Below are 26,422 nucleotides of genomic sequence, written 5' to 3'. Positions count from 1 at the left end.
TGACTTATTTGATAAGCTCAAGAAGTCGCCAGCTAACTTTGTGGTAAGTGTATTTACCCAACCGCAACTTACAGCTGCAACTTGCTAATGAAGCGCCCCGTTCATTGGCTTAATTAATTCAGTTGTGTGCGGTCGTATTTTTGTGTTTTCCATACCCTCCTCGCAGCGCATTGGGAGACAAAATTACCATAGTAGGGTATATTGGTATGCAAGTATAATTATGTTATTGTACATTGTTGTTGAAATTAGTGGATTGTCCACATTAAGTTGAACTATAAAGTCATCCTTACATTTTGTTCATATTTCTTCTTTAGTTTGTTCTTGTTCAGTAGTTAAGTATTTATGCTTAGTCCATTCTTGTTTGGTTGTTCACTTTTGATATTTAGTTAGTTCTTGTTTTTAGGTTCCAATTTTAATTGGTAGTTTTTATGGTTTGTTGTCTTTCACTATCCTCAAAATATTTAAACTTGGTTGGAACCATTAAGTTTAGTAAATCTAAACACATAATTTTATTAAATTATTATTAATTATTACTAAAATTAGCGAACAAAGAACGTCGCAAAATACCCAAAGAGCGAAAACGATTTATGTACAAAAACAATCGATAAGCGAAATCTAACGATGAACGAAATCGAACGATGAACGATATCGAATGATGAACATAATCGAGCGACGAACCACATCAAACGAACGAATTGAATGATCTAGTTCACTGAATAATAATGAATGAGCGAACTTTGTTAGTCATTAGAGCGACACAACACTAATAGAAAGCGATCTTTCGGTTTGAATTGAAGCAATTACATTTATAAACCAAATATGCAATACAGTATTAAATCTAAATTAAAAAAAATTCCCTCTTAAATATATATACATACACAGGGTATCCCAAGGTTGTGCTGCATTCGCATTGACTTTTTAGGGGCCAGTTTTCTCAATGCTCTGTGCGGACATTTAATTAGTAAGTGCGCTCAACAACAACAAACAACAAACGGCAATAAGAGCAATGGCAAAAACAAAAAAAAACCCAAAAAACACAACAAGAATAACATGAGCATAAATCTGGATGCCAATACAAGCAAATGAGTGTGCATGTATGCATGTGTATATGTGTGTGAGTGAATAACACAAATGTATCTGTCGGATACAATCACAAGCTCATTACAAGGCGTGTGTTCTTTATTCGTTTGTTGTGATGCCTTGTTGTCTGTAGTATGCTTTTATATGTGAATGTATGTGTGTATGTGTATTTGTTGTGTGTTGTTGCCCTAAAACCAGTTGACTGTCTGCCGTGTCCAGCGGCACAACAAGCGGAACGCATTGTGCCTGCCATTTGGCTTTATCTGATTTGCCTTCTGCCTTCTGCTTTGTGCCCCATGTTGGCCCGTTTGGCCCGTTGGCCAATTGAATTCGAGTTTCCTTTTGTTGCTTTGAACCTTGTTGTGTGGGTCGCCTTGCGTGCTGTTATCTGAGGCAGATACATTCTGATATTTCTGATTGCTCGCCTGGCTGCCAATTAAAATGACGTTCACGATTTGGTTTGCAAGATTTCACGCAGTTACTTTCCCTCCCTCCGTCTCTCTGTCTCTCTTTATCTGCTTTACTGGCTGCCATTTCCGACTAATTCAATAAACTTGCAATAATTTATGTGCCATTAAGGCGAGAGTCCGGCCACTGTGTGTGTGTGTGGGGCACAAAGTTTTGCGCTCAACTAAAAACAAATCCGAGCTCAAAGCAGAAGATACACTCCAGCTCGTATAATTGAGCTAGTGTCTGGTCGGGTGTGCAGCATTTAGCAAATTATGGCCATTAAAGCAGTATGGCAAATGCACAAGAAAAACCACAACAATATGCGAAATGACTGCTCTCAGATCCATAGACCACAGCTCGTGCCGTTTCGATTCCCATTCCTATTTTGATTTCCATTCTGATTCCCAATCCCAATACAACCATATTGCCATGGCCATTTCCATTTCCATTCCCATTTTCATTTCCATTTCTTGTAGATAAGCACAACAATTTCAGTTGGCAGCTGCAAAATGCTTGTTTCTTTGTACGCTGTTTGCTGCATAATTTTGCATAGTTCATGTTGCATGCAATAAATGCGGCAAGCATGCATGCCACACAGCACTCAACTGGGTTAACCGAATGCAACATTTTTTGTTATGCATAACAAAATTTGATTGGTTCTTTCCTTCCTTTCTATACCAAACACAACCCACAAAGAAAACCAATTCAAAACTCTTTCCTAAGTTAGACTTAATGAACATTTTATTTTTGCTCAGTCATTTAATCTTCTCCTTTGATTATTCTTTTTGTTACTGTTGCAAAAGCCTAGAAAACGTTGCTGAATAGACTTTAGACTGATAATAAGATGCACAAATTTGCACAACTTCAATAACAAACGATTTTCAATTCATTTTCAATTTTCATGAAAGGATAAGCTGAAGGAGTAACACATTATTGATTATTCTATTATTATTTTTTTTATATTTATTTGCATATGCTGAGGTAGCTGCAGCTTCACATATGAGCTATAAATATTTATAATGATTTGGCTTAACTTAGGCAAGTGGAAACTCTTGACTCACAAACCTTTATTAACAAATTAAAGAAATGCTTTCATGTTGAAGATTCTTGGGCTCGCAGCTTAACTTGAAGCATTTCACACTCAATCGCCTAAGTTCTAGCCAAGGGTCTTCACAAAATTAAAAAATAAGCCTTCACGCACAATGGAAGACCATTTAGGTGGGCAAGGGACAAGAAGGACTCGAGCAGAGAACGGAATGCCCACTTAATGCCAGGCGAAGGCGTGAAAAGGAAGCATACCAAAAATGAAATTCAGACAGTGAATTATGTTGATGTTGGGGTTTTGTTCTATTTCACTGCGTGTACTTGTTGGGGGGTGTGAACGGGGTTTGAGGTGGGGGTAGCTTAATTACCTGCAATATTGCAGCCACAAAAAACGAAAAACGGCAAACGAAATGAGCCAAAAAGGGAACAAAAGGCTTGCGGCCAAGAGTGGCGAGCAAAGGCAAGGCAAAGCAACAACAACAAGTCAAAGGGACGAAGAACAACAACTTCAATTAAGCGTTTTAATTTCAGTGGCTGGCAACGGTTGCCATAGTCGGTTGGTTGTTGGTAAAAGGATATTCTTAATGCCATCGGATTTGCCTTTTGCCTTTCAACTTTTCTCTGCTCTGTTTGCACACTTACTCATCTTTCGCCTAGTTTGTTTTGGCCATAAAAGTCAGCAGAAACTGGCCGCAATACTCGTTGATATAATATGCAATAATTTAGCATAAATTACGTAGGCGTCGCGTCGCGTCGCGCAGCATCGCAGGATATATAGTATATAGATTATATCCGATGCGTTGCTCGCGCTTTTTACACTTCACTTAATTGCTTCTTATGCATATTTAATCAACTCAGAAGGCCAACAGCGCGATCCAATTAAAACTGCCCACAAAACCAAAAGAAAAAAAATTGTGTAAAAAAAAAAACGAGATTGAAGAATAGTCTTTGAATCAATGCATAAGTAGGCAATCTGATGCTGGGTCACGAACTTCAAATATTCTGCTTAAACTTAAATTAGTTTTGGTTCAATGAATGTTTTTTGCGTACTCGCACTCGCAGTTGAAGCAGGGCTTGGTAAACAGCATGAAGAAAACAAAAGCCAATTGTCGAGTCAGCCACCCAACTCTCAACCATAAATAATACGAGTAAACAAGGCTCTGATTTGATTGCCATTGCGTGCAGTTCCAGCCCAAAAGGATATCGACAGGATATCAATATCCTTGCCAACCACCATAAACACAAGGAATGTGGTAAGAAGGACTTTCTTGATATATACCGACCTGACAGTCATGTGAAGATGGACATTTGTTCAACCATTTACATTCACATTTACAAATGAACATTCACATGTTACACACGGCGTATGAGTGTTTCGGACTAGTTGCTCAATTTGCTGCCTGTCTCTCTGCGTGTCTGCCTGCCTGTCTGTCTGTCTGTCTGTCTGTCTGTCAAACTGCCAGCCGTCGCCCTTTAAGTGTAGTTATGAAACACTTTGCATTATTTATACTCAAAGTCCCACATTGTTAGTTCGAAACTCATTAGTCCGGACTCTGATATTGCCTACAGAATATGGACAAATTTCGGTAGCTTTTTTCAGTTTTGTCTTGTCAAAACTATGAGATACCCTTGAAAATGTCAAAGTATCAGATTTTTTTATGCTTGCGAGTTTAATAGACTTACTTATAAGGCATTGTAATAAACTGTAGAGCCTATTAAATGCATTGATTGCTATTCTTATCGTTATTTTTATAAGACCATCTAAATTTATGATCTAATTGACAACGGCATATAAGTAGTCGATATATTTTAAAATTTATGATCTAATTAACAATGTCTTATATAGAGATATAGTCTTTATATTATTGCAATTTTATAACTACCTAATTCGATTCGAATTCTAAAGAGTCTTTAATTTTTATGAAGGCCGTAAAACGTGATCAATAAATTTAGTTTCAAGTGATTAAACTATGCCATTTATAAACCCCTTTTGCGATTAATGTATACAGGGTATTTGTTAAAGCAGTTAGCCCATTAAGTGCAGCCGTTGTTGGCTTGAAAGTGCTTTAATTTGGCTTCTCCCTTTGAATCGTACAACTGGAGCCAGCAATGCGTTTAGAACTCTCTCTGACAGAGGCTAAGAGGATTTCCCTTGGTTACAGTTCCATCTGCATACGAATCCAATTGATTTGACGCTCACTTTCTGACCCGTAGCTTTCACCGGGGTTTGTCGCACAGTGGCATAAACAACAACAACTCCATCCCCTGACTTGGCCACAGCCACAGTCAGTGCCTCTGCCACTGCCCCTGACAAATGTGGCAAGTTCAGAGTGCTGCCAGCCACAAGCCAGAACTTTTTAGTTTGTCTAATTGAAAGAAAATGTGTAGCCAACGGTTTTTGTGGTTTTAATTAATGTTGCTACACATTTATTTTCAGCAGAGTTTTGGCATGTAGCAGCCATGAATAGGGGAATAAGGGGGATGGAGGAAAGAGGAAAAACACGAGAGGGGAGCAAACTAATTAGCGGCTGTCAGAATGTTTAACTCTCAGTTAGCAGTTGACACGAAGATTGCCCATTAAACAAACAAGTTAAAGTAAATTTGAACAAGCGGCAAACAAAGTGAAATGAAGTCGTGAATTTGGGAACATTTTAAATGATTGACACTCACTCACACTCACACTTGCCACAAGTGGCAAGTTGACACCGTGTGTCATTTCTTTGCACTCGTCTTCTTGTTGTCGGTGTCGTCGTATCTTTTTCATTTTTAATTAAATTATGTGCAGCATTTTAATTACTCATTACAGTTGAATGGGAACAAAGTCAGAGACGATGTGGGAGTGTCTCAATATATGTATGTGTGTATGTAAGTGTGTTAGTGCAACTCGCATACGCCCTACTCTCTAATGCAATTTTCATGTTGTCTGCCTTTGAGTTGCATGCTGAATCCGCAAGAAGCAGCTGCTGTTGCAGTGGCTTTTTCTGCGGCTACATAGCACCACACAAATGTGTTTATTTATGCCACGCGCCGACGTTGTCTCACTTGGAACGCTGCCACATGTGCCCAGGCGGGCAACGTCATATAAATATTACGCATACGCCAGGTTGCCAAAAGACTAACCTGATTTACGCATTAACATGCAGAAGATGCAACACTCTAATGCCATACATGCACATCGATTTATTTGGCTTTGGATTCCCAACAGCAGTGAAGCATGAGTTCAGCTTTATCGCATGCAAAATACCATAAATCGCAAGACATATGTCGCAACATCAGTTAAATTTCATGAATGAGTTCCAAATTATGGCAATTTTGTTCTGCAACTTTATGAAAGTTGATCAAGAGACATGTGTCGCAAAATCTGTTAAATTTCATGAACGATTCATGCTTAGCTAAATGAAGTTGTAAAAATTTGATTGCAGTTGCTGCTGAGCAATTTTAGACAGATTAAATTATGCAGAAAAATGCGAGCTGTTCGAGAAAGAGTAATTGATTGAATATGCAAAAACGACAACAAAGATAACTTTAAATTTTTTGAATATTTTTATATTTACATAGACAAGAACAAAGAAAGAAAGATATGGTCGAGTGTGCTCGCTTTTGAACAAAAGCAAAAGAGTGTGGTATTATTCTTAAAGTATACCAAATAATCTATATCGTTGTAGAACTACATTCGAAATATACTATAGAGGTTAAAATATACCAGATTTTTAACCAAATCACTTATGACCCGATTGTAGTATTCGTAATTTGTCGTACATGACTCTTGTGCTTTACAATTGCAGTAAAATATTCTCTGCTTTAATTTACTTGAAGTCATTGCCTGCTAAACGTTTCATAACTGTTTCGTTTATTTATTTAATTCTGTGGGAAAGTCATGTGCTATATCAATGACACACCCATGGAAGACACGCATCATTTAATTGCAATTACGCACGCCAAAAGATTGCTGAAATTCTGCATATTGCTGAAAATGTTGTTGCTGCTCAAGTTATCGCTGTTGTTGTTGTTGCTGTTGTTGTTGTTGCTGTTGTGGTCGCGGTGGTTTTCTGGAGCCGTGCCCAGAAGATTTTACAGTGAGTGTCTTAAATTTGAAATGTCATTTTGCTTGGCGTTGTTTTGATTTGCAGCTGTCGAATGGTGTTTGACATGCGACTTCCGGTTTTGTGGCTAGCGTACGCTTGATAAGACAGCGATTCGTATACGTAATACACATACGAGTACATATATGCGTGTGTGTGTTTGTATGTGTCACACTCTCAACGCTTGATGTGTCAATCAAGTGTGTGCTAAGTCAACGGCTTTGGGGCGGCAACAAATTTAGCGAATGTCGTGCGGGAGCTTAACGTATTTGCGGCGGCTTCTTCTTGCAGCTAATGGCAACAAGTGTCTCACAAGTGCGAAGAAGAAGAGTGTGAACGTGTGTGTCCCCAAGTGGGTGAGTGTGTGTGTGTGTGTGAGCTGTGTGTAGTTGGCAATTTGCGCGTGATTTATGTGCTTGACAGCGCGACATGTAAAACATTGTTGCTCAAGTGTCGACGAAAGTTGCACATTCTTCGACTGTTCTTGCTACACCTCACTCGCAGGCTTTCTCACCCTCTCTCACTCTCCCGTTCTCTCTCTCACACTTTTGTGTGTGTGGCAAGCAAGTCAAAGTTATCTTAAGAGCATATCGGTGTTCAGCCTTAAAAGACGCTGCAAATCATCTTTCGTATCGCAGCAACTGAAAAAACAAAAAAACGGAAGTGGCCACCAAAAGCGACAAAGTGCATACAACACATGGCAACAGGTGTTTGCCACACAGCTATCCCAGCTAGCTGCCACATCTTTAATTTATGACCAACTCTGGCCTCGCTGCTTCGTGCCGGGTCCTGCTGACCATTGCAATTGATTAATGTCAGCGACGCGGCGTGCGGCCCAAATTGAGCATGACTGGCCACTGACAGTGGCCAGAGTGGAGAGATGTTGCATGGGCACAGATGGGGGGGCACGGCCACAAAGAAGGCGCCCGCATCGTCCTCTACCTTGTATAGCGTGTATTCGTTTGCTTTTCAAACCAGTTGACTGCCTTTTGGTTTATCAAAAGATGCGGCACGTGTGACATGTGCATTTTTTTTCGTTCGTTCGTTTTCGTTTATTTTTCTTTTCATTTTGCTTGTTGCCTCTTTTGGTTTTCAGTTGCTGTTGGCTGCTGTTGCTGCTTCATTAGCGCTGACAGCGACACAAAAGGTGCGCTAACGCTGCGGCGTGAGCTGTCAGCAACATCTGTAGTGGCAGCATCAGCATCAGCAGTGGCTTGTGTCCCGAAAAAGCAAGCAAAGCCCCCATGTTGCCACGTTTTGCCCCCTTTGCGAATTGCCAGTTGCCAGTTGCCTGTCAAAGGCAGCAATATCAGCAGCACCACACTAAAGTAATCAAAAGTTAGATGGAAACTATTTTGCAACTTTAAACAAAATGTATTGTTCGCAATTAGATCGACCTACGCGTTGTTTCAATATTGGAATTTAACCAATGGAATTTTCATTCAAATTTTGTATTTAGAGATTCAAGAGAATATCAAAGTGAATTCTTGAGGTTTCACTTTTCAATTAAATATTTCAATTGCTCGCTTTTTGCAAATTTCAAGTATTCAAATTGTAGTCTTGTCACCTTTGCTGATTTTAATAAGAAATATTCAATATCTAAATTTGATTTATTCAGAAATGAAAGTGCATTTTTGATGTTTCACTTTTCAATTAAGTATTTTAATTTAAAATTGAATGGCAGTCCTTACATCTCTGCTAAATATTATTTTATATTTATAGCTTTCTATGGGGAATTTTGATAAATTATTTCAATTTCAGTAATTCACTTTTATACTATTTTAACTTTCATTAATTGTTTTCTCATTGCAATTTATTATTTTAATTGTGGTCTTGTTACTGCAAATTTTTCTTTTCTATTAAGAATTTTTATACGAATTTCGGAAATTAACTAATTCTGTTATTAATATTTGTAATATTTAAATCTTAATGAGATATGCGAAATTTATAATATGTGAGTTGTCTTGTTATCTTATTATTAACTATTTTCGTCTTTCTCTAAATATTCTATATTTAAGCAAAGATATAGCCATGTTCGTCTGTCCCTCTATTCTAGCTCTCAAAGACTATAAGAGAGAGAGAGAGAGAGAGAGAGAGAGAGAGAGAGAGAGAAAGAGAGAGAGAGCTATAACGGGATAAAAATTGTATAAGTTATTTAAAAAATACTTTTTATTTGGGGTCTAAGCTGACAATCTGGTATATTTTGACTTCTGTGGTATATTTCGAATGTACTTTAGTATTATTGAGGTATCTTAATTTGGTATATTTTAAGAATATACCGCACTGTTTTGTTCTTCTTCAAATTGGAAACGGGAATCTCACACTTGACTATAGCTTTCTTATTTGTTACTACTTAAAATTTCTGTGAAATATTTGCTTTTAACAATTCAAAATATTATGTGATTCTTGTGTATCTATATTCGATAAATATTTTAAATACTGGTTATATAAATTTCAATAATTCTTACAATTTACATTTATATAAATTGTACTCTTCATGAATTTTACAATATTTTACAAGTTTTCCTAAACTTTGCAATAAAAAGTTGTGTTTAATATTAATTTTGCAATTTGCAATTTGATTTGCTCAAATTTCTTTGAATTAAATGTGAATAGCAAACAAGTACTTTATCAAATAGTTCATTAAAATGCTGAGTGCAGTGTAATAAGTAGTTTGTTAAAAGTGCGACTTCACTGTTCGCTGAAGTACATAGTTCATTAAGTGCTTAAAGTAACTGCGCGCTGGAGGCGTAATTAGATGTCAAATTGCAAATGAAATTCGTTGACCCTCGTAATTTCTTTACAAATTATGCACGGTGCGCACATAAAGAGGCTAGACTGTAGCTGCAGGAGTGAAGAGACAATTGCATGCTCCGAGATGACTTGGATGGACAACAGTGGAATGCAGCGATGGACAATCACGACTCTGACTGCCGCTGGGAATGGGCATGCCATAGCCAGTTCTCTCTTGCTCTCTGTTTCTCTGCCTGTTTCTGCTTGGGATTGGGGACTGGCAAATGAAGTATGACATCTAGGGGCAGCGGGGGAAGGGGATAGGAGGAGATAGGCCTTCGCTATCAGTTGTGGCTGAAGCAGCTGCTTTGGATTTGAAATGTTTAGTCGAGGCAGACAAATAAGTTGATTGTTTTGTGTGTTTGCAGCCAGCACATAAATGATACTGACAGGCCCATGACGGTTGGATCTCAACGCCAATGGCTCGTCAAGTGGCAGCAACAGCAAAAGCAGCAGCAGCAGCATCAGATGAGACAAAACTTAATTTCTACATTTGCTGACACGATAACAACAACAACGACAACAACTAGAAGGAACAACAAGGCATATCAGAGTAAATTTAGTGCGGCGGTTGAGTGGGTAAACTGGTCAGTGAGAAGTAATCGAAGTGGCAAGCGGTGGTAAGTGGTAAGTGGTAAGCGGCAACAGTAGCACATCGATTGGGATAGCCAGCATTTTGTTTAGTTTAGCTCATCTCTGAGCGTCTATTCCATTAGACGCTTTTAGTGCTTGTTAAATTCCAATTAACAACTTTTTTCTACCAGCTTTTTGTTTTTGTCGATTAACGATTTGCTGCACGTTGCATGTTGCACGTTGCAGTATGGTGCAGGCTGCCATTTAAGGGAGAGTTGCCTCCTCAATCTCAATCTTAGTCGCTCAGTCTTGGCCTCAACTTGTTGCTGGCTGTCAGCAGCATCTTGCATCGCTCACGATGCCTTTGCGTTAATTGAACCCGCACACAGTTGGCCATGTTAGAGTCACATTAGTTGTGTAGTTTGTTTACCTGTCTGTTACTTTGTTTGTCTGCCTGTCACGCAACTGTTGCACGTTGCACGTTGTCCATTTCAAAAACCTGAACCCATCCGGATGAGTGAGTCAGTCACTCAGCTAGCATTTGTTGCTGTTTTTTTTTATTTCCTTTGCATTGTAATTCTTTATGGAGATCAATAACAATTAATTTTAATTCTAATTTCGACTTTTAGCCGTTTGAGTATTCAACTTATTAATGATTGACTATTCATGCCGAGTCGGATGCCGATGACGACCACGACGACGACGAGGCGATGAGGAAAACGATTTGAAGGCATAATGAAAATTAATTGATCCTATGCACAGTTCAGCGCACACAATTCAATTTCAATCATCAACAACTTTTGCGCGCCAAAATGTTTTGTTTTTTTTTATTCTCTCGTTTTTGTTCGCTAGCTTATACAATATTTTTTTTTTTTTGTTATTTGTTTAGATTTAGCAGACAAAATTTCAGCCCAGCCCAATTTTGATGGAAATGCGGTTTTGATGTTTTCAACCGAAAATAGATTTCGATTTCGATGGCGATTGCGATTGCAATTAATTAAAAATGCTTCGTGCAATAAACATTCTGTATGCGCGATGAGAAACGTCTAATGATAATCCACGCCAGTGAGAAAATTAATTGTTTAAATGTATCTTGGCTGTGGGCCAAAGTGAACAAGATTTACATCTCGTTCGTTGTGTTAGTTTTCTGCTGATAAATGAAGTTTAATGACCAACCAATAATCGAAACGGAAACATGAAAAGTCTACGAGCAATGTGCGGCGCATAGACTAAAATTTTATTTTTAAAAATGTGGCATATACTTCACTTTTTTTTTGTTTATTTTATATCGAATTTTACGACCACTGCAGGGGTTTTCATAACAAACATATTGGATAAAAAAAAAAACAGAATTTATATGATACAAGCAACCAATTTAAAATAATCGTGAGCGGGAAAATCGTATGGAAACAATTAAAATAGATCATTTTAAAAATAATGATTTATTTGTTTGTGCAGTTTGGCTGTGTTTATTTGTAATTATGTGGTAAATATTTGCACAAAGTGCAAAAACAGAATTAATAAATAACAGAAACAAACAGCAACAAAATACCTAAAGGCATTAAATTTGAAATTTAAATTAATAGGCAACAGACAACTATATTTTTATTTGATTTGAAATGTTTATTGTAACATATTCATAAATATGTAGATGTTCAAAATATTCTTATAGTGTACTTGGAAATCTATTTAAATTAATCAATAAACCATATTAAATTTTCAAGAAATATATTACAACTATGATATGGGTATTATAACTTTGTACTTTCAGGAAATTTATTTAATAAGCAAAAAAATGACAACATGGAATATTTTGAACTCAATGGTATATTTTAAATGCTTTAGTATTATTGTGGTATTAACTCAGTATATTTGAAGAATCATACCGCACTCGACTAAAGCTTTCTTACTTGTTAAATCGTTCGAAAGATATTTATAGCAATGAATATTCAGAGCTATCTTTTCCTATATTAATAGCGAATATACAAATGTATAAGCAGATATTGAAAATGTCCAAATATTGGTGCTTAGTATTCAATCATCGTCATCGTGCTTATGATCAGCTGAATTAGAATCGTCTGACTCAGTTTATTTGCTTTTTCAATTTAAGAGAAAAACATATATGTGACTATATGTATAATATGAACAATATGTACATATAGTATTTCCATTACTCGTGTACAGATTTCTTGGATATCTTGAAAGCGTCGCGTCGCCAATTCCCCAGCAAAAATCTGACTGTTTGCGTATGCGAATACTCGTATGATAAATAAATCTAGTGTCTGCCATTTTTTACTTATAGCGGTTGCATTAGCGACCACGTGCACTACAACAACAACACAGAGAACAACAACAAAGTTAAACAAAAGCCACCCACAAGCCCACAGCGATACACGGAATCGTTGTCGTCGTCATCGTCGTCGCATTTTGGCCAAAGAATCGTGTGCATTTTGCCTGCTGCCAAGTTTATTGTTTAAACTCAAATGCTGATAAATATGTAAGTAAAAGCCAACTGATAGTATAGTATGTAGCTATCACAACAAGTGGCGAGGGAGGAGGGAGGAGCGACAGCTAAGCGCCTAATGTCAAATAGACAATAAACGGCATGTTTCACTAGCAAAATTGTATTTGCTTTAGGATCGCTTCGCTCGTTAGGCTTTACTTGTGTTGTACGTAAGTAGTTTGTTTGGATTGGGGGGGAGGCAGGGGGAAAAGGAATGGGTGACAAATGGTTGCAGATACATCATGATCGTGCCACAATGATAGCACCACAGTCACAGTCAAACAGTCGCGCCGCATGAAATCATCGATTACGTTCGATAACGATTTCGATTTGTCTTCACTTTGATGCATTTGATTTGTATTGGTAAAGTTAACGCAGTTCAGAGACGAACAATTAAAGACATTTACCTTAAGCTGGCGCAAGATTTATGGCTTTGCAACGTGGGCGCATGTCAGCATTTGAATTGGGGGGGCGTGTCAAATGGCCAAAAGTCAAAAAGTTGGCTTTGATTTATGCAGCTGAGATTTTTCGGCGCATAGTAAAATAGAAGAAAAGGAGCCATGGAAAATTTGCATAAGCGCAACCCAAAAATGTTTTATATAGTCAGTCGTATAAAGTATGTAGTACATAGGTGAATTCCCAGCTAGAGCTTTAACAAAGACCTGGGCTAGGTGTTTTTCAATTTACAGTTTCATAATTGTGCCACGCCCCCAGCCCCGCATGCGAGAGTGTGTGTGGCAGGTGTGTGTGTGTGGATGTGTGGCTCTTTAGAAAAGCGGCCTTATTGTAAATCAACTTACCGGAATGCGGAAGGTGGCGTTGCCTCGTTATGTGAGTGGAAGGCGGTGGAGTGTGGTGTGGTGTGGAGGACGGGGCAGAGATGCCTCTAAGCAACTTGTCGCATATCCTGCAACAGTGCAGTGGCAGCTAGGAGAGCGTTGCCCGTTGCGCCCCTGGCTGCCTCGCTGCCTCGCTGCTTGCCTCGTCGTTGACGTTGTCAGCAGTTAATTGAATTAGTTGTTAATTTATGGCTATGTTTTCACTGGGAATTTTGTGAATGTGCGCGTTTGCTAACAATGAAGATCCACTCCAGGGGAAGCTCAAGCTAAAGCTGATGCTGAGGTTGAAGCTGAAGCTGAGGTTGCCTGTTGTTGCACGATACACTCAGCAAGCGGTAAGCGACACTCGGTGGCATGCGAAGGACGCCGCCGCGACGCTGCTGTTGCTGCTGGCTGCTTCTCTGTGACAATGCGGCAACTTGAGTTCACTTGATTAAATGCCTGCCACTTAAATTGGCTCTTAAGCGGCACGCACTGCAAGCGGCGATAACAAATCGTCAACCAGCAAAACGCGTATTTGTTTCGTTTCTTTTTTTGCCTTCTTGTTTTTTTTAATGGCCTTTTATGTCCACTTGCAGTACGTTTATAGAATATATACACAAACACTTGGCGCGTTGTTATTATTATTAGTATTGTTGTGTACTTCAATTTGATGTCACATTGAAATTCTCTTTGATATTTTCTTTTTGTTGCGCTTTTTTTTTATTTTATTTCATTGCCCGACACATTCTTCATTCTTCATTCATTCACAATATGCGATTTTTTTTAGTGCTCACAATAAAGTGAAGCGTTTAACTGTTGTTGAGTTTCGCAACATTTGTTTGAGTTGCGCGCCACAGAGAAATAATGTTGACATCCGCGTGGGACGTTCTGAATTCGCGGCAGTTGAACGGCAACTGAAAATCCGCATGCCGCAACATTCATTTCAAAGGCCACGCAACAATTGCGCCGGCCGGCTGCTTGGAGCTTTCTATACGCTGCTGTACTGCTGTGCTGCTTATGCCTCATTTCCTACTGGGTGTCTGCTTTCTTAACAGCGCGCTAACAGACTGCTGCTTCGCTTAACATTACCATTTCGAGTATAACATGCAAGATGTTGCCGCGCTTAGATTGCATTGTTTGAATTGATTATGTGGTAGCCAAAACAAACTAAATTAATGATAATTATGTAAAGTATTGTTTTTTTTTTTAATTCATTGAAATCTACATTGGTCTGCGCTGCGTGTGGCACAGATAGATTCCCGTCGGATCAGAGTGAGCATTCATTTGGGACTGAGTGCTGATAAGAAACCATACTATTGTCGTTATTCTTCAAGTATTGTGATTTATATACATTTTTTTGTTGTATTTTATTTGTCTGACGCAGTACGTAAATCACAATCTTTATGTATTCTAATTGTGCTCTAATTAAATTCTGCTGTGCTCGTAAATTTTCGGGAAATATAAATATTTAATAATCTATAAATAAACACTGAACGCTAAAAAGGGGCGCGTATTACGTAAATATTCTGATTAGTCTTTTGATTAATCAAAACATAGTAAAGCCCACACACTTGTTGTTCGGCCATGTGTTTGCATTCACAATAGACAGCTCAAGCTTAAGCAAAGCTCTGAAAAGCTCTTATACTCAGCTCTGTGTTAAGCTGTAAATTCAAATTACCTTTTGATGTGTCGTTTTCAAGTGTAGTCAGACAAGTTGACATACAAATTTGTAACGCTTCTTGAGATAGTCGCTTATCATGGCTGTAATTATCAGTGATAAGCATTGTCAAGTTGTCAACTCAAGTTGATGATTTCTGATAGTTGTGCAAATACATATATATCTAGAATTGATAGAGTCAGAGTCAGAGATACGATAGAACACAACAACAACAACACATCTTTCTAGATAGCAAAGTTATTTTCGTCAATAAATCAGTTAACAAGTTAAATGTTTATTTTAACCGCAGCTGCTGCACGCTCCCCTCGAAGCTTTTTATTGAACTGTATAAGTGAAAGCGAAGCCCTCGTCATGTGGTTCATAGATGCCATCGCTGTTGAAAAGCACAATCAAAGGACCTGGGTTATCGCCTGGAATAGAAAGAGAGATAGAGAGAGAGGGAGATATGTAGTAAAAGGAGCTTTTTGGACAAAAGCTACTTTGAACTTACTGGTTATGACCACATCGCCACTGGTGGCGCCACAGAAGTAGGTGGCGCGTTCGTTGTTCGCCACCAATGTGGCTTGTGGCACCATCAGAAAATCGGCATTCTGCACGCTGGAGCTGCCGCTGCGATAACACGAGCTATCGGTGAGCAAAGTGGTCGCTGCCGAAGTGGCACCCACATGGAAGAAGTACGAGCGAATGCTGTGGAAACATGAAGGTATCAATTCGAAATTCAATTCAATTTAAACCTCTTGCTTCAACTCACGTGAGTGCTGTCGTGGAAGTATCGCGACGGAAGCAGATGGCATAGTTCAAATGCGATGGATAAATACCGGCACCTTCGTTGTAGTTGAAGGACTTGACCACGCCTTTGGCATCTGGGAAATACTGCAGACAACCGGGTGGCGCCACTTGGAAGCCATCGGTGTAAGAGGTGGCACGCTGCTCAATCTCAAGCTCACGCACCGAAGCGCCGGCGGGACACTCCAATTGGCTCACCACCATGTTCCAGTCGGGTGTGGGCAGCGAAACACCGCCGGCACGATTCGCCAGAGCAATGAGCAGATCGATGCGTGAGACACCAGCGGTGGCATTGAAGGGCACATAGATGTGTTGCCAGACCTCGACACCGCACAGTCTCAGACCGTTGACCTCGAAGTAATCCTGATCGCACTCGGCCGTCTTCAGTCCTCCAGATTGTTCGTGCAACGTTGGCTGAGCGAGCGTCATGGCGAAATCAATGCGCAGCTGGCACACATATTTGCTGTATGCATTGATGTGGTACTCGCATTCTCTGGGCGGATTCGTTGGAATCACCAGATTGATGTCCTTGGAGGAGGTGGTGCCACCGCAAGTGGGTTTCGCCACCGAAGCAGCTTGAACGCTGACTCCAACTACGCCCACAATGAGCACGGCAATTGCAATGGAACTCTTCATATTCGGTTTTGAGTCTATGGCAAAGTGTTGCCTGCTTTTTATATTCGCTGGCTTCTGCTCCCCATTCCCTCCATTATCTGGCTGGCTGGCAAACTAATTACCCGTGTAAGGCGCCTCGATAACGAATCGATAATGTTATAGCACAGGTGCACAGGGGGTCTTCGATTCGATTCAATTCGATTCGAGAATTCCCATACTCCACTCCAATGTACAGCAATTCACTGACATTTCCAATTAAAATGCATGTAATTGCCTGGGAAGACAAGCCGCAAGCTTTATAAATAAACATAGTGCGATGGCGATGCGGCAATGGTTTTTGGGTTTGGGCAAAAAGTGAGATTAATTTATAAAGTATACAAAGTATTGATTAATTGTTTATTGTTCGTAATGAGACAGCGACCTAATAAATATTTACAAGCGCTTATGCTGCGGTCTTGATTTCCTCTGCTCACCGATGCATTCAACACGCATGTAAAGTTGCATTTTATGTACAAAAGGTTATGCAGTTTAAATTGCCGCATAATTTAATTGAGCAAATTTGTAATTAATTAAAAGGTGGTTACTTTCATCACATGTCATAAGTAAACATGAAAGCATTAAACAATCTAACTTCAGAGTAAGGCATCGATGAAAATACGGTTATAAAATTCATCAATTTAATTTATAAACTATTTATTTATGAATATTAGACACTTTTAAGTAGCGACCTCAATAATAATTATGTTGAGTTGGGAAAAATTAAACCCCAAAATTCTTCAGGGTAAATGGAAAAAGGCTATGTTAGAAAAGTTTAATTATTATTAAAATAAAAATAATCATAATAAATAAAAATCAACTTTTATTTTAAAAATCAAGCAAAATATTTATTTTTGATTTGTACTTTAAAAATTTTTTGTAGATTATACATAAATTAAACGGTATTTTCGGACTCGAAATTCGAAAAATAATCGAGTAATAAGCGTAATTTTGAAGCTGCAGTTGTAATTTTTTGGTACATATTTAAAAATTGTAGAAGTTACTTAAGAAATACATTTGTATGGCAAAACAAACAAGAAAATTACAGTAGGTCTTGTGTTTTTCGTACTCTTGGTATATTTTAAATGTAGTACTGGACAATTCGGTATATTTTGTAATCTATGGTATATTTTGAATGTAGTCGAACAGACTTATGTTATTTACTTGCTTTTCATCGACAAAATAAAAATAAACATATACATAAAGTTAAAATGAAGATGAATATTGCAACTAATTTATTTGATGCTTATAATTCTGAAATATGTACTTTAAAGATATAACTCTATAGTTCTAAATAAAGTAAAATAAATAAATAAAGTGAATTTAGCTCGTAATTTTTGCAAAATTTTAATTAATTCATACTTTCCTTCAATTTGAAAAGTTGGTAATTTTTATTACGTATCAAAAAAAGCATTATTGAATTAAAACATTTTTAAATTCAATTGTTTTTTTTTTTCCTTTTAAAGTTTAATTAATATTTTATATTTACTACAATACTACTACTTATAAATTAACAATGTTTACGAAAAGATAAAGATAAAAAAGCCTTCATCCTATAATTTTTTAATAATAAAATTAATTGATTTTCATACTCGAATCAAAATGTGTATTGAAGGCTATTTTTGGGTTGGGCATGTTGCATTTATCGTTCCCAAAATTGGCATTGTGCAATTGCTATTGCTTTTCTAGCTATCAGCAAATTGATTGATAATTTTTTCTGTCATATTCACACACCAATTTATCGGGCCAACAAAATGGGAGAAATGGGAGAGAATGAGAGAGAACGGAATGTGTAGCACCTTCTTTTCACTTTTTGACATCACATCTCATTCATATACCCGATACATACATACATACATACATATATACATAAATGATATGAAGTCAACGATGGAGACATTTTGACAGTGCAAACATAACCCAGTTTGTCACATTCAAGCAGAGCACGGATGATGTTGTTGATGATGGTTTAGTTTTTTTTTTTAGTAAAGGTTCAATGACTCGCTAACTTGTGGAGTGTCTTGGTTTGGCTTGGGTAGGCAAACAAATGGTATGGATGCCCCTGTTGAATATTCATACGAATAGTTTGTACTATTCACTGACCACATAATGATCGATCCCGGACTTGTGTCGCCTTTTAAATTCTACTTACTAAATATTGACATAAAGTGCTTCTAACACGAAAATCTCATCAATGCCGAGACGTCGCAGTCGACGTCGACGACGCAACTCTTCCGCTGCCACAGTCGCAGTCGACGCTGGCGTCGTATAAAAGCAGCAGCGCTGAAGAATCAAACGCTCATAGTAAATGTGAAAGTGTAGGCGTAAGCAACGTCAATCGAACATACTCAACAACAACTTCAATAAGGATTATGCAGACTCTCTTTTGGATCTTTACGCTGAGCTTTTGCGCCTGCGCGCTTGTGCAACATGTGGCAGCGCAACTCAATCAAACGGAGTCGCCGCCAACGCTTGCGGAGCCGGGCATGTGGCGACAGGCGCGTCGACGCAGCAATCTCGCCGATAGTTGCACCACAAATGGTGGCGCCACGGGCACCTGTCTCACGCGCTTCAAGTGCATGCGTCAAGGCGGCACCGTCAATGGCTATTGTGGCACCTACGGCGTCTGCTGTGAAAGTAGGTGCAACCAAGAGTGATTCTACTTGTTCTACTTACACAACACTTTCTTCTTTCCACAGCCAACATGGCGTGTGGCACAACGACACGCTTGAAGCGCACCATCATCAGGAATCCAGCAACATTTGCCAGCGACACTTGCCAATACACCATCGAGGCGTTCAGCGCGAATGTGCAACAGCTGCGCATTGATTTCGAGCAGTTCGAGTTGCCACAGCCGGTGGTAAGTACCACCGATGAACGTGTGATAGAGTGCCAGGATTACTTTGAGGCGGGCGCCTTTAAGCTGTGCGGCGTCAATGCCGGTCAGCATTTGTATTTGCCCTTCAATGTGGCCGCTGGCATCGATCAGATCACGCTGACGTTTGCGGTGCCAACGCGTTGGACTCAAACCAATTGGCGTCTGATTGTCACACAGCTGGAGGCGCCACAAACGTCAACGAAACATCGATCGACAACGTTGGGAAACTTTGGGGCAAGCACAAATAGTTTGCAGGATCTGCGCAACATATTCGCCTCACATCATGCCGACTATGAGCTTTTGGCGCCAGCTGGCTGCCAACAGTATTACACGGAGCTGACTGGCAACATACGTAGCTTCAACTATCAGCCAACGTTGAGTTATCCGTACATGCCGGAAACCAGCTACACCATCTGCATCAAGTCGACGCCGAGTGCCAGCATGATTGAGTGAGATTGAGTGGAGTGTGGAGTGAAGAGAGGTGACTTAATGCCACAATTTGTATTGCAGATACAGTTTCAGCAAGTTCAGCATGTCGGTGCAGACGGACGATGTGGAGGGCTACGATGAGGCATGCCACGCGACGGTGCATACGCAGGGCAGACAGGAGGATTATCTGCTGATACCGCAGTCCATACTGGCCAAGAATACGGCCTATCAGCCAACCTACTACTGTGGCACCAACGATAACCTAATAGTGTATGGTAAGTGCAACGTGCCTGCTCTTGATATTTTGGCTTTTCGCTTGACTTTCACCTTTCACCTTTCCCCCTTCGCAGCCCAACCGCCTTATATGATGCACTTCTCCAGCGATGATTTGACCCTCGATGCCACACAGGAGACAGGCTTCAGTATGACTTATCGCCTGCGAACATCAATTCTCTAAAGTGACAGTGGCAAGTTGTCCCAGTTAAGTGGCCATTAGATTAAGCAACACATTTTAGCCAGTGTGCATAGCATTTTAGCATTTACTCGTAATAAAGTCAAGTGAAAACAATTCTATAACCTCAACATCTTTCAATTCACATGTAATATATTAACTAGACTTAGTCACGACTGCCTTTTACTATGGCTGTGGCTATGTGCTGGCTAATACCAGTTTAAGTGAATCAGTTAGCACAATAAAGCACAAAGTAAACAAATGCCAAGCATAGACATTCAATATTTACAAACGTGGTCCAAATGAATATTAAAATACGAGTTTGTGGGTGTCTTAACATTGGACAAGAATTTGTCACGGCTATGGAAACCTTTTACACCTCAGCTCAAGCCAACACTCTCTCCCTTTGAAGGTGCTAGAAATTTAAATTAGTCACTGTTTGATTTGAGTAATGTATTTTAATTGCTAATGCATATGCCAAAATAACTATGCATCAAATTATTATGCTGTTGATATAAGTAATGAAGTCATAAACAGTTTCCTTTGTTTTTAAAAGACAAACTCGACTGTGAGATACCCATTTTTTAAAAAAGGAAATAAATCTAAATATATATCGATATTTCAAATAAATATACCCAAAAATTATAAAAATATACCGAATACTAGATTTAGTATATGAATATACTATTACGCTAAAGAATACAATAATTAACCGAAGCAGCTAAGACCCGACAGCAGAATTCTTTTTTCATATAACATTATTTCTTAAATAATTCTGCAATTTTTGACTTTAAGCTCTAAATTATTTTCTTACTGACTACAGAATGCTTCTAGATAATATTTAAAATTTGCTGGGGTTATCTTCTTATAATACAGTTATAACAAGTAAGAAAGTTACAGTCGAGTGTGCTCGACTGTGAGATACCCGCTACCCATTTTTAATAAAGGCAAAATATTGCGGTATCATTTTCAAAATATACCGAAAATACTAAAAAATACTAAAAATATACCAAATGGTATGTTTGGTATACCGATATAGTACACCATTCAAAATATACCAAAAACGGCACAATGTGCTAGATTGTCGGCCAAAGCAACTCAGACCCCTAGTAAGTAGGCGTTTTTGCCCATACAAAAGTATTTCTTTAATAACTTTATCTGATCGCAACCAAATTTTCAGGAATCATAACTACTACAGTAATTATTGTATACACCAAAATTTGTAGCTCTAGCTTTAAAATTACACTTGTTATTCAATTTTTTTGATTTGCGGGGGCGGAAGTGGGCGTGGTAAAAATTTGAAACAAACTTGATCTGCGTGCAAACATAACAAATGCTGTCGAAAAAAATTATAGCTCTATCTGTTATAGTCTCTGAGATCTAGGTGTTCATACGGACGGACGGACAGACGGACAGACGCACATGGCTATATCGTCTCGGCTGTTGACGCTGATCAAGAATATATATACTTTATAGGGTCGGAGATGCCTCCTTCTAACTGTTACATACATTTCCTGCCGGCACAAAGTTATAATACCCTTCTACCCTATGGGTAGCGGGTATAAAAATGTAAAATGATTTAAAACATAATGTTATTTTTTATGATTTTTATAAGTAACTTTTGACATTAATTGTAAATTACAAATGTCAAGAAAATGTATAAATAATTTAGTTACAATTTTAAATTATTAAAATGAATTCTTTTTGAATTTGTTTAAAATAGCAAACTTTTTATGCATGTAATTTATGAAGGGTTGTGTTTAATACCTTTTGTTTGTAATTTTAAAAGCACTAAGAGAAAAAAATAATACATGAAACATTGTATTATAAAAATGTGAATTCCATTTTTTTCTGCGTAATTCACATGCAATTCTTTTTGAATTTGCTAAAAATGTTAGCTTAAAGGGAAAGTTAATAAATAAAGTTAGTCAAATGATGATTGTTGGCCAAGTTACTTGTGCCCAATATTATGTCACGTGTGAGCCAAAAGTTGCACAACAAAAAGACTAAAACACTTTAGGGTTACACAAGCCAAAAAAAAAGAGAGAAAAGAATATGCGGGATAACGCATTAGGAAGCCGAATTTGAGCCATAAGCGTGCGTTAAAGCTAAAACCAAAAGTTGAAGCTAAAGCTGAACCTGAACTTGTTGCGGTCAGCGACACGAGTATCCTTTTAGCCATGTAATTAGTGTGATTAAAGTTAAGCAGCTTTCGGTCAAAGCGCCATGGGACGCCCCTAACAAACAGCAACAGCAGCAGAAACAGCGACAACAAATACAAATACAAACACAAACACGAATGCGAATGGGAATAGAAATGTTAATATCATACGGGGCGTATGAGCGATAAGTTAAGACATCAAATAAGAGAAGTTCAGTTGAGTTTGCTGTTGTTGCTGTTGCTGTTGCCGTTGCCGTTACTGTTTATTCAGTTACGCACTCACCCACTTTGGGAACTCTTTGCTTAAATGGATGCATAAAACGGGCAATTGACAGCATTAGGATGTTGCCCCACCCACCGCAAGAATCGCAGGTAGTATGACGACTCTCTTAGCTAGGGCCTTTCACTTTGACAAGGTGTTAGATTTTGGACACTGCGCTAATTGATACCGCTGAGCCGAGCAGCATATTTCTTTATCTTTTCTACGCTCATTATACTTCGTCTTTTTACTGGAATTTTTCACACTTAACGGCGGCAGCAAGTGCAAATAAATGTGTAAGTACAATCTAAGTCAAGCAGCAACAACAAACTATTTTAGATAAGCGAGAGAGAAAGAGAGAGAGAGAGATAGAGAGGCGCAGACACGTGTGTGGGGGACTTAGCACTTAATCTGCTGGTCAATATTGTTGATTGACTATTGGCCGAGCCATGACGAATGCTTTCGAGTCATATGGATTAACATGTTCTCCTCATCTTCTCTCACCTCAGTCATGTGGCAACCTCGTGTCGATTGGCCATTTAACAGCGACCGCCCACCAAATGTATATGCATATGTATGTGTGTGTGTTTGAGTAATCGTATGAATATTCATAATGGCAGCCAATTTGTGTTCGCTAATCTCTTAGGGCAATAAATGTGCGATTTATATGTTAAGCAGTCGCCATTCGTGTCTCAGGTACAAAATGCAAGCTCATAAATTAAGTGCCAACAAAACTGCAACAAGGTGCAAACAAAGTGCAGCACTCTCTGTCTTCCCCTCTCCGTCGTCGACTCCCTCTTTCTCCCCTCTTTGCTGTTGTATCTCTGTTTGCAACACATAAAGGATTGTGGCACCTTCTACCATGGCGTGTTGCCTGCCCCGTGCTGAGTGTGGCGCGACGCAGCTGCAGTGAAAATAACGAAAATGCATTTTAAAACTAGCCAAAAGCAAACGAGCCAAAAAGGCGAAGGGCGCCACTTGGCAGTTCACTGGACACTCGACACTTGCCGCATGCCACTGCTGCTGCCTTCGCCCACTCTCCACCCTCCTCGCACTCCTCGTGTATTTAAGTAATGATTTTGCAAAATATGCGCAAAAGTGCCAACAGCAACACCGCAATATGGTGCCCCTAAATGGACTGTAACCGGAAGTGCGAATAGCGCGCAGCTGGGACAAGGACGAGAGACAGAAGACAGAAGAAGGGGAGAGGGTCAGGGGACAGCAGTAGAGACAGAGTCGAAAGGCAGACAACGAAAGCAAGCTGGACCTAAAAGATGTTGCAACTTGCTGCCTGTCTAATAAAGTGTGACCAAAGGCACACAAACACACACATTCACACACTCAAACACACATTCAGTGTCACAGACAGGCTTGAGTATGGACAGAGTTCAACAAGCGGCAACTTGAAGGCTTTAAGGCTTTAAGCTTTTTGGCTAATAAGCATACACAACAATTTATCATGGCCATACACACAGACACGGTAGCACACACACACATACACAGAGACAGAGCCGACATGGCATTAAGTGCGCAAAATGTATGCAAAAGTGGATCACAACTGACAGCGGCCTCAATTTCGATGTGAAAGCGAGTGAACGGAGAGTGCAGAGTATGGGGAGAGTGGAGAGTGTGGAGAGTGGCGACTGGTCAACACCGGAAACGGAAATTGTAACGAGCATGTAAGGCGACTTGCTTGTGCTCCCCCTTTTGCTGCCCCATTTTATTTTTCGGGGGGCATTTTGTGTTGTCTTATCAACACATTGGGTCGTGAACAACGTTGAAAATGAAACGAAAATATTGCAACTGTCCCCTTGATGCTCTCTCGCTCTCTCTCTCTCGCTCTCCCACTCTTTTTGCGCCGTCTGTTTTTCAGCCTGTTTCCTTCTAAAGATACAAGCAATAAAATCGAAATACAATTGCAATGAGACACACATTCACATAGTTTCTCTCTTTCTGTCGTTCTTTTTTTTTGTTGTTGTTTTATTCTCTGGCATGGCATGCGGCGTGAGAATTTTACGATTGCTGCGAACTGAAAACTGCAAACTGAGGCTCATTCACGTGTATTTTGTGAGTGTTGCAAGTGCTCTCTGTGTGTGTATGTGTGTGTATCTGCTGGGCATGCATTTTTGTTGATTTTCATGGCATATTTTACAGTGCATGTAAATACACACACACACACATAGTATAGTGTATGTGTGTGTGTGTGTGTGTGGATCGGCAAGAAATAAAATTGAAATGAAATATGCAAACATGAAAAATATGCACGAGCCCGAAATATGCTTCGAAAAAATTGCCAATACTCAGCCACACACACTCAGGCATACACTGCAAACACACACACACACAGTTGCAATATACACCCACTGGCTGCGATTTATTGCATTATCAATAAAGTGAATAAATTTTGAGGTTATTGTGGCGTGATAACGGCCATTTTTCCTTTTTGTTGTGCCTTGCACTCTATGTGTGTATCATTGTGTGTGTGTGTGTGTCTGAATAAATGCCTGTGAGTGTGTGTTGTATTCATTTGTATGTGTATGTGTGTGTGTGTGCATGGTAATGCTGTGTAAATGGCGCTGTTAATTAAAAAATCCCTGGCAAACCCACTTGGCCATCTTGTTGCATGCCCCATGCCAAACAACAATTAACTGATTAAGTGTTTAAGCCACATGGCTTAAATCTCGTTACCCATTTAACGTTTTCCAATTCTCTGCCATATGTGTGTTGCAAACGTTTTTAAGTTTGCCAATAAACCGTCGAAGTCGGCTTATTTATTGGCCAGCTGAGCTGAGTACTGACTTCTTAAGTATTCACAAAAAAAAACTATACTATATAAATTATATCTGCAAAAACTTTTCATTCATATTGGAAGCAACTTTGTTAGACTTCTGGTTCATTAAAGTAACTCAATAATATTATCAATTCCTATTTATAATATTATAATTTATAATATATAAATTTAAAAATTTAAAATTTATAAAAATTACTAAAATTATAATATATTGAAAAATTAATTATTTCTGATCTTCTCCGCTTAATTATTAGCGCTTCATCGTTGTTTGTATACATAGCTATTAAAAACAATAAATAAATAATTTTGTGAAATTTTGGGCTGGACTTTTAGATTATTATTATATTTGGGGTAAAAACGTATTCATTCCGCTGAAAATGAATCATTTTAAAGCATTGCAAAACAAGCGTGATAAGAGAATAGCAATTATGATAAATTATGGCAACAAGATATACGACTGACAGCTCAAGTTCAAAGATAGCAATAATATAACAATATTTGCATTGGATAACGATTTATTATATTTCAATTATGATCGATTTACTAATTACATTCTATGAATATTCACCGGCAATTTTAATCAGAAATAATGATTGTTGACTGTTTTAATTTCTTTACGTAAGACTTAATCATTTTTAGACACAAATTTTAATTGAACGAAACATTTTGTAGATGCGTAATAATGATTCTCATTTTTTTCAAGTGGCATAAACTTGCAAATTTTTGAGTAAAATAAACAAAAATTTCGCCACTTAGAGCAGGCTTCTTTAGTGCTAGGTTGGCTTGACTTGACTTGACCCACATTTGCCAGTTAATTTAGAAAACGTTAAAATTGTCAACACACAGTCATAAAACACGCTAAGAGGCGTTCAACTGTAGCATTCTTTTGCGCGTTTGCTTATTTGGGAACACTTTTAAGGTGTTTGCCTGAGAACATTTGCATTGTCTTACCACCTGTAAATCGATTAACGCTTTACGCAAATTAGTTGACT

General features: G+C 38.7%; 3 protein-coding genes across 3 annotated transcripts in view; 1 reads left to right on the top strand and 2 right to left on the bottom strand.

Annotated features, from left to right (window-relative positions):
* The window catches only part of LOC132790328 (calcitonin gene-related peptide type 1 receptor), a 35,908-nt gene extending 21,629 nt beyond the window's left edge, over positions 1-14,279 (bottom strand). The window contains exon 1 of the mRNA XM_060798819.1: positions 13,326-14,279. The gene's annotated coding sequence lies outside the window, so the exon portion shown is untranslated. The remainder of the gene's footprint in view (positions 1-13,325) is intronic.
* A 964-nt stretch (positions 14,280-15,243) lies between these two features.
* On the bottom strand, positions 15,244-16,472 carry LOC132790329 (uncharacterized). Its single transcript, XM_060798820.1, has 3 exons — positions 15,776-16,472; positions 15,515-15,711; positions 15,244-15,434 (listed from the first exon to the last, which is right to left on the bottom strand). The coding sequence occupies exons 1-3, from the start codon at positions 16,444-16,446 to the stop codon at positions 15,340-15,342; spliced, it is 963 nt and encodes a 320-aa protein (XP_060654803.1). The 5' UTR covers positions 16,447-16,472; the 3' UTR covers positions 15,244-15,339.
* A 2,307-nt stretch (positions 16,473-18,779) lies between these two features.
* Positions 18,780-20,323, top strand: LOC132792220 (uncharacterized). The gene is made up of 4 exons (XM_060801481.1): positions 18,780-19,098; positions 19,161-19,788; positions 19,850-20,043; positions 20,119-20,323. Exons 1-4 carry the CDS (start codon positions 18,834-18,836, stop codon positions 20,223-20,225), a joined length of 1,194 nt encoding a protein of 397 aa, XP_060657464.1. The 5' UTR covers positions 18,780-18,833; the 3' UTR covers positions 20,226-20,323.
* Positions 20,324-26,422: the final 6,099 nt, after the last annotated feature.

The sequence above is a fragment of the Drosophila nasuta genome, chromosome 3 (genome assembly GCF_023558535.2).
Source record: "Drosophila nasuta strain 15112-1781.00 chromosome 3, ASM2355853v1, whole genome shotgun sequence".
Lineage (NCBI taxonomy): Eukaryota > Metazoa > Arthropoda > Insecta > Diptera > Drosophilidae > Drosophila > Drosophila nasuta.
The sequence above is the reverse complement of the archived record's forward strand: the minus strand, read 5'-3'. Positions and strand labels throughout refer to the sequence as shown.

Bases quoted from the DNA above. Each gene is read 5' to 3' on its own strand.
- LOC132792220 (XM_060801481.1), top strand. From the start codon at position 18,834: ATGCAGACTCTCTTTTGGATCTTTACGCTGAGCTTTTGCGCCTGCGCG. The intron at 19,099-19,160 runs GTAGGTGCAACC...TTCTTTCCACAG, and splicing joins CTACGGCGTCTGCTGTGAAA to CCAACATGGCGTGTGGCACA. The intron at 19,789-19,849 runs GTGAGATTGAGT...TTTGTATTGCAG, and splicing joins CCGAGTGCCAGCATGATTGA to ATACAGTTTCAGCAAGTTCA.
- LOC132790329 (XM_060798820.1), bottom strand. From the start codon at position 16,446: ATGAAGAGTTCCATTGCAATTGCCGTGCTCATTGTGGGCGTAGTTGGA. The intron at 15,712-15,775 runs GTGAGTTGAAGC...ATGTTTCCACAG, and splicing joins ACTTCCACGACAGCACTCAC to CATTCGCTCGTACTTCTTCC. The intron at 15,435-15,514 runs GTAAGTTCAAAG...TTTCTATTCCAG, and splicing joins TGGCGATGTGGTCATAACCA to GCGATAACCCAGGTCCTTTG.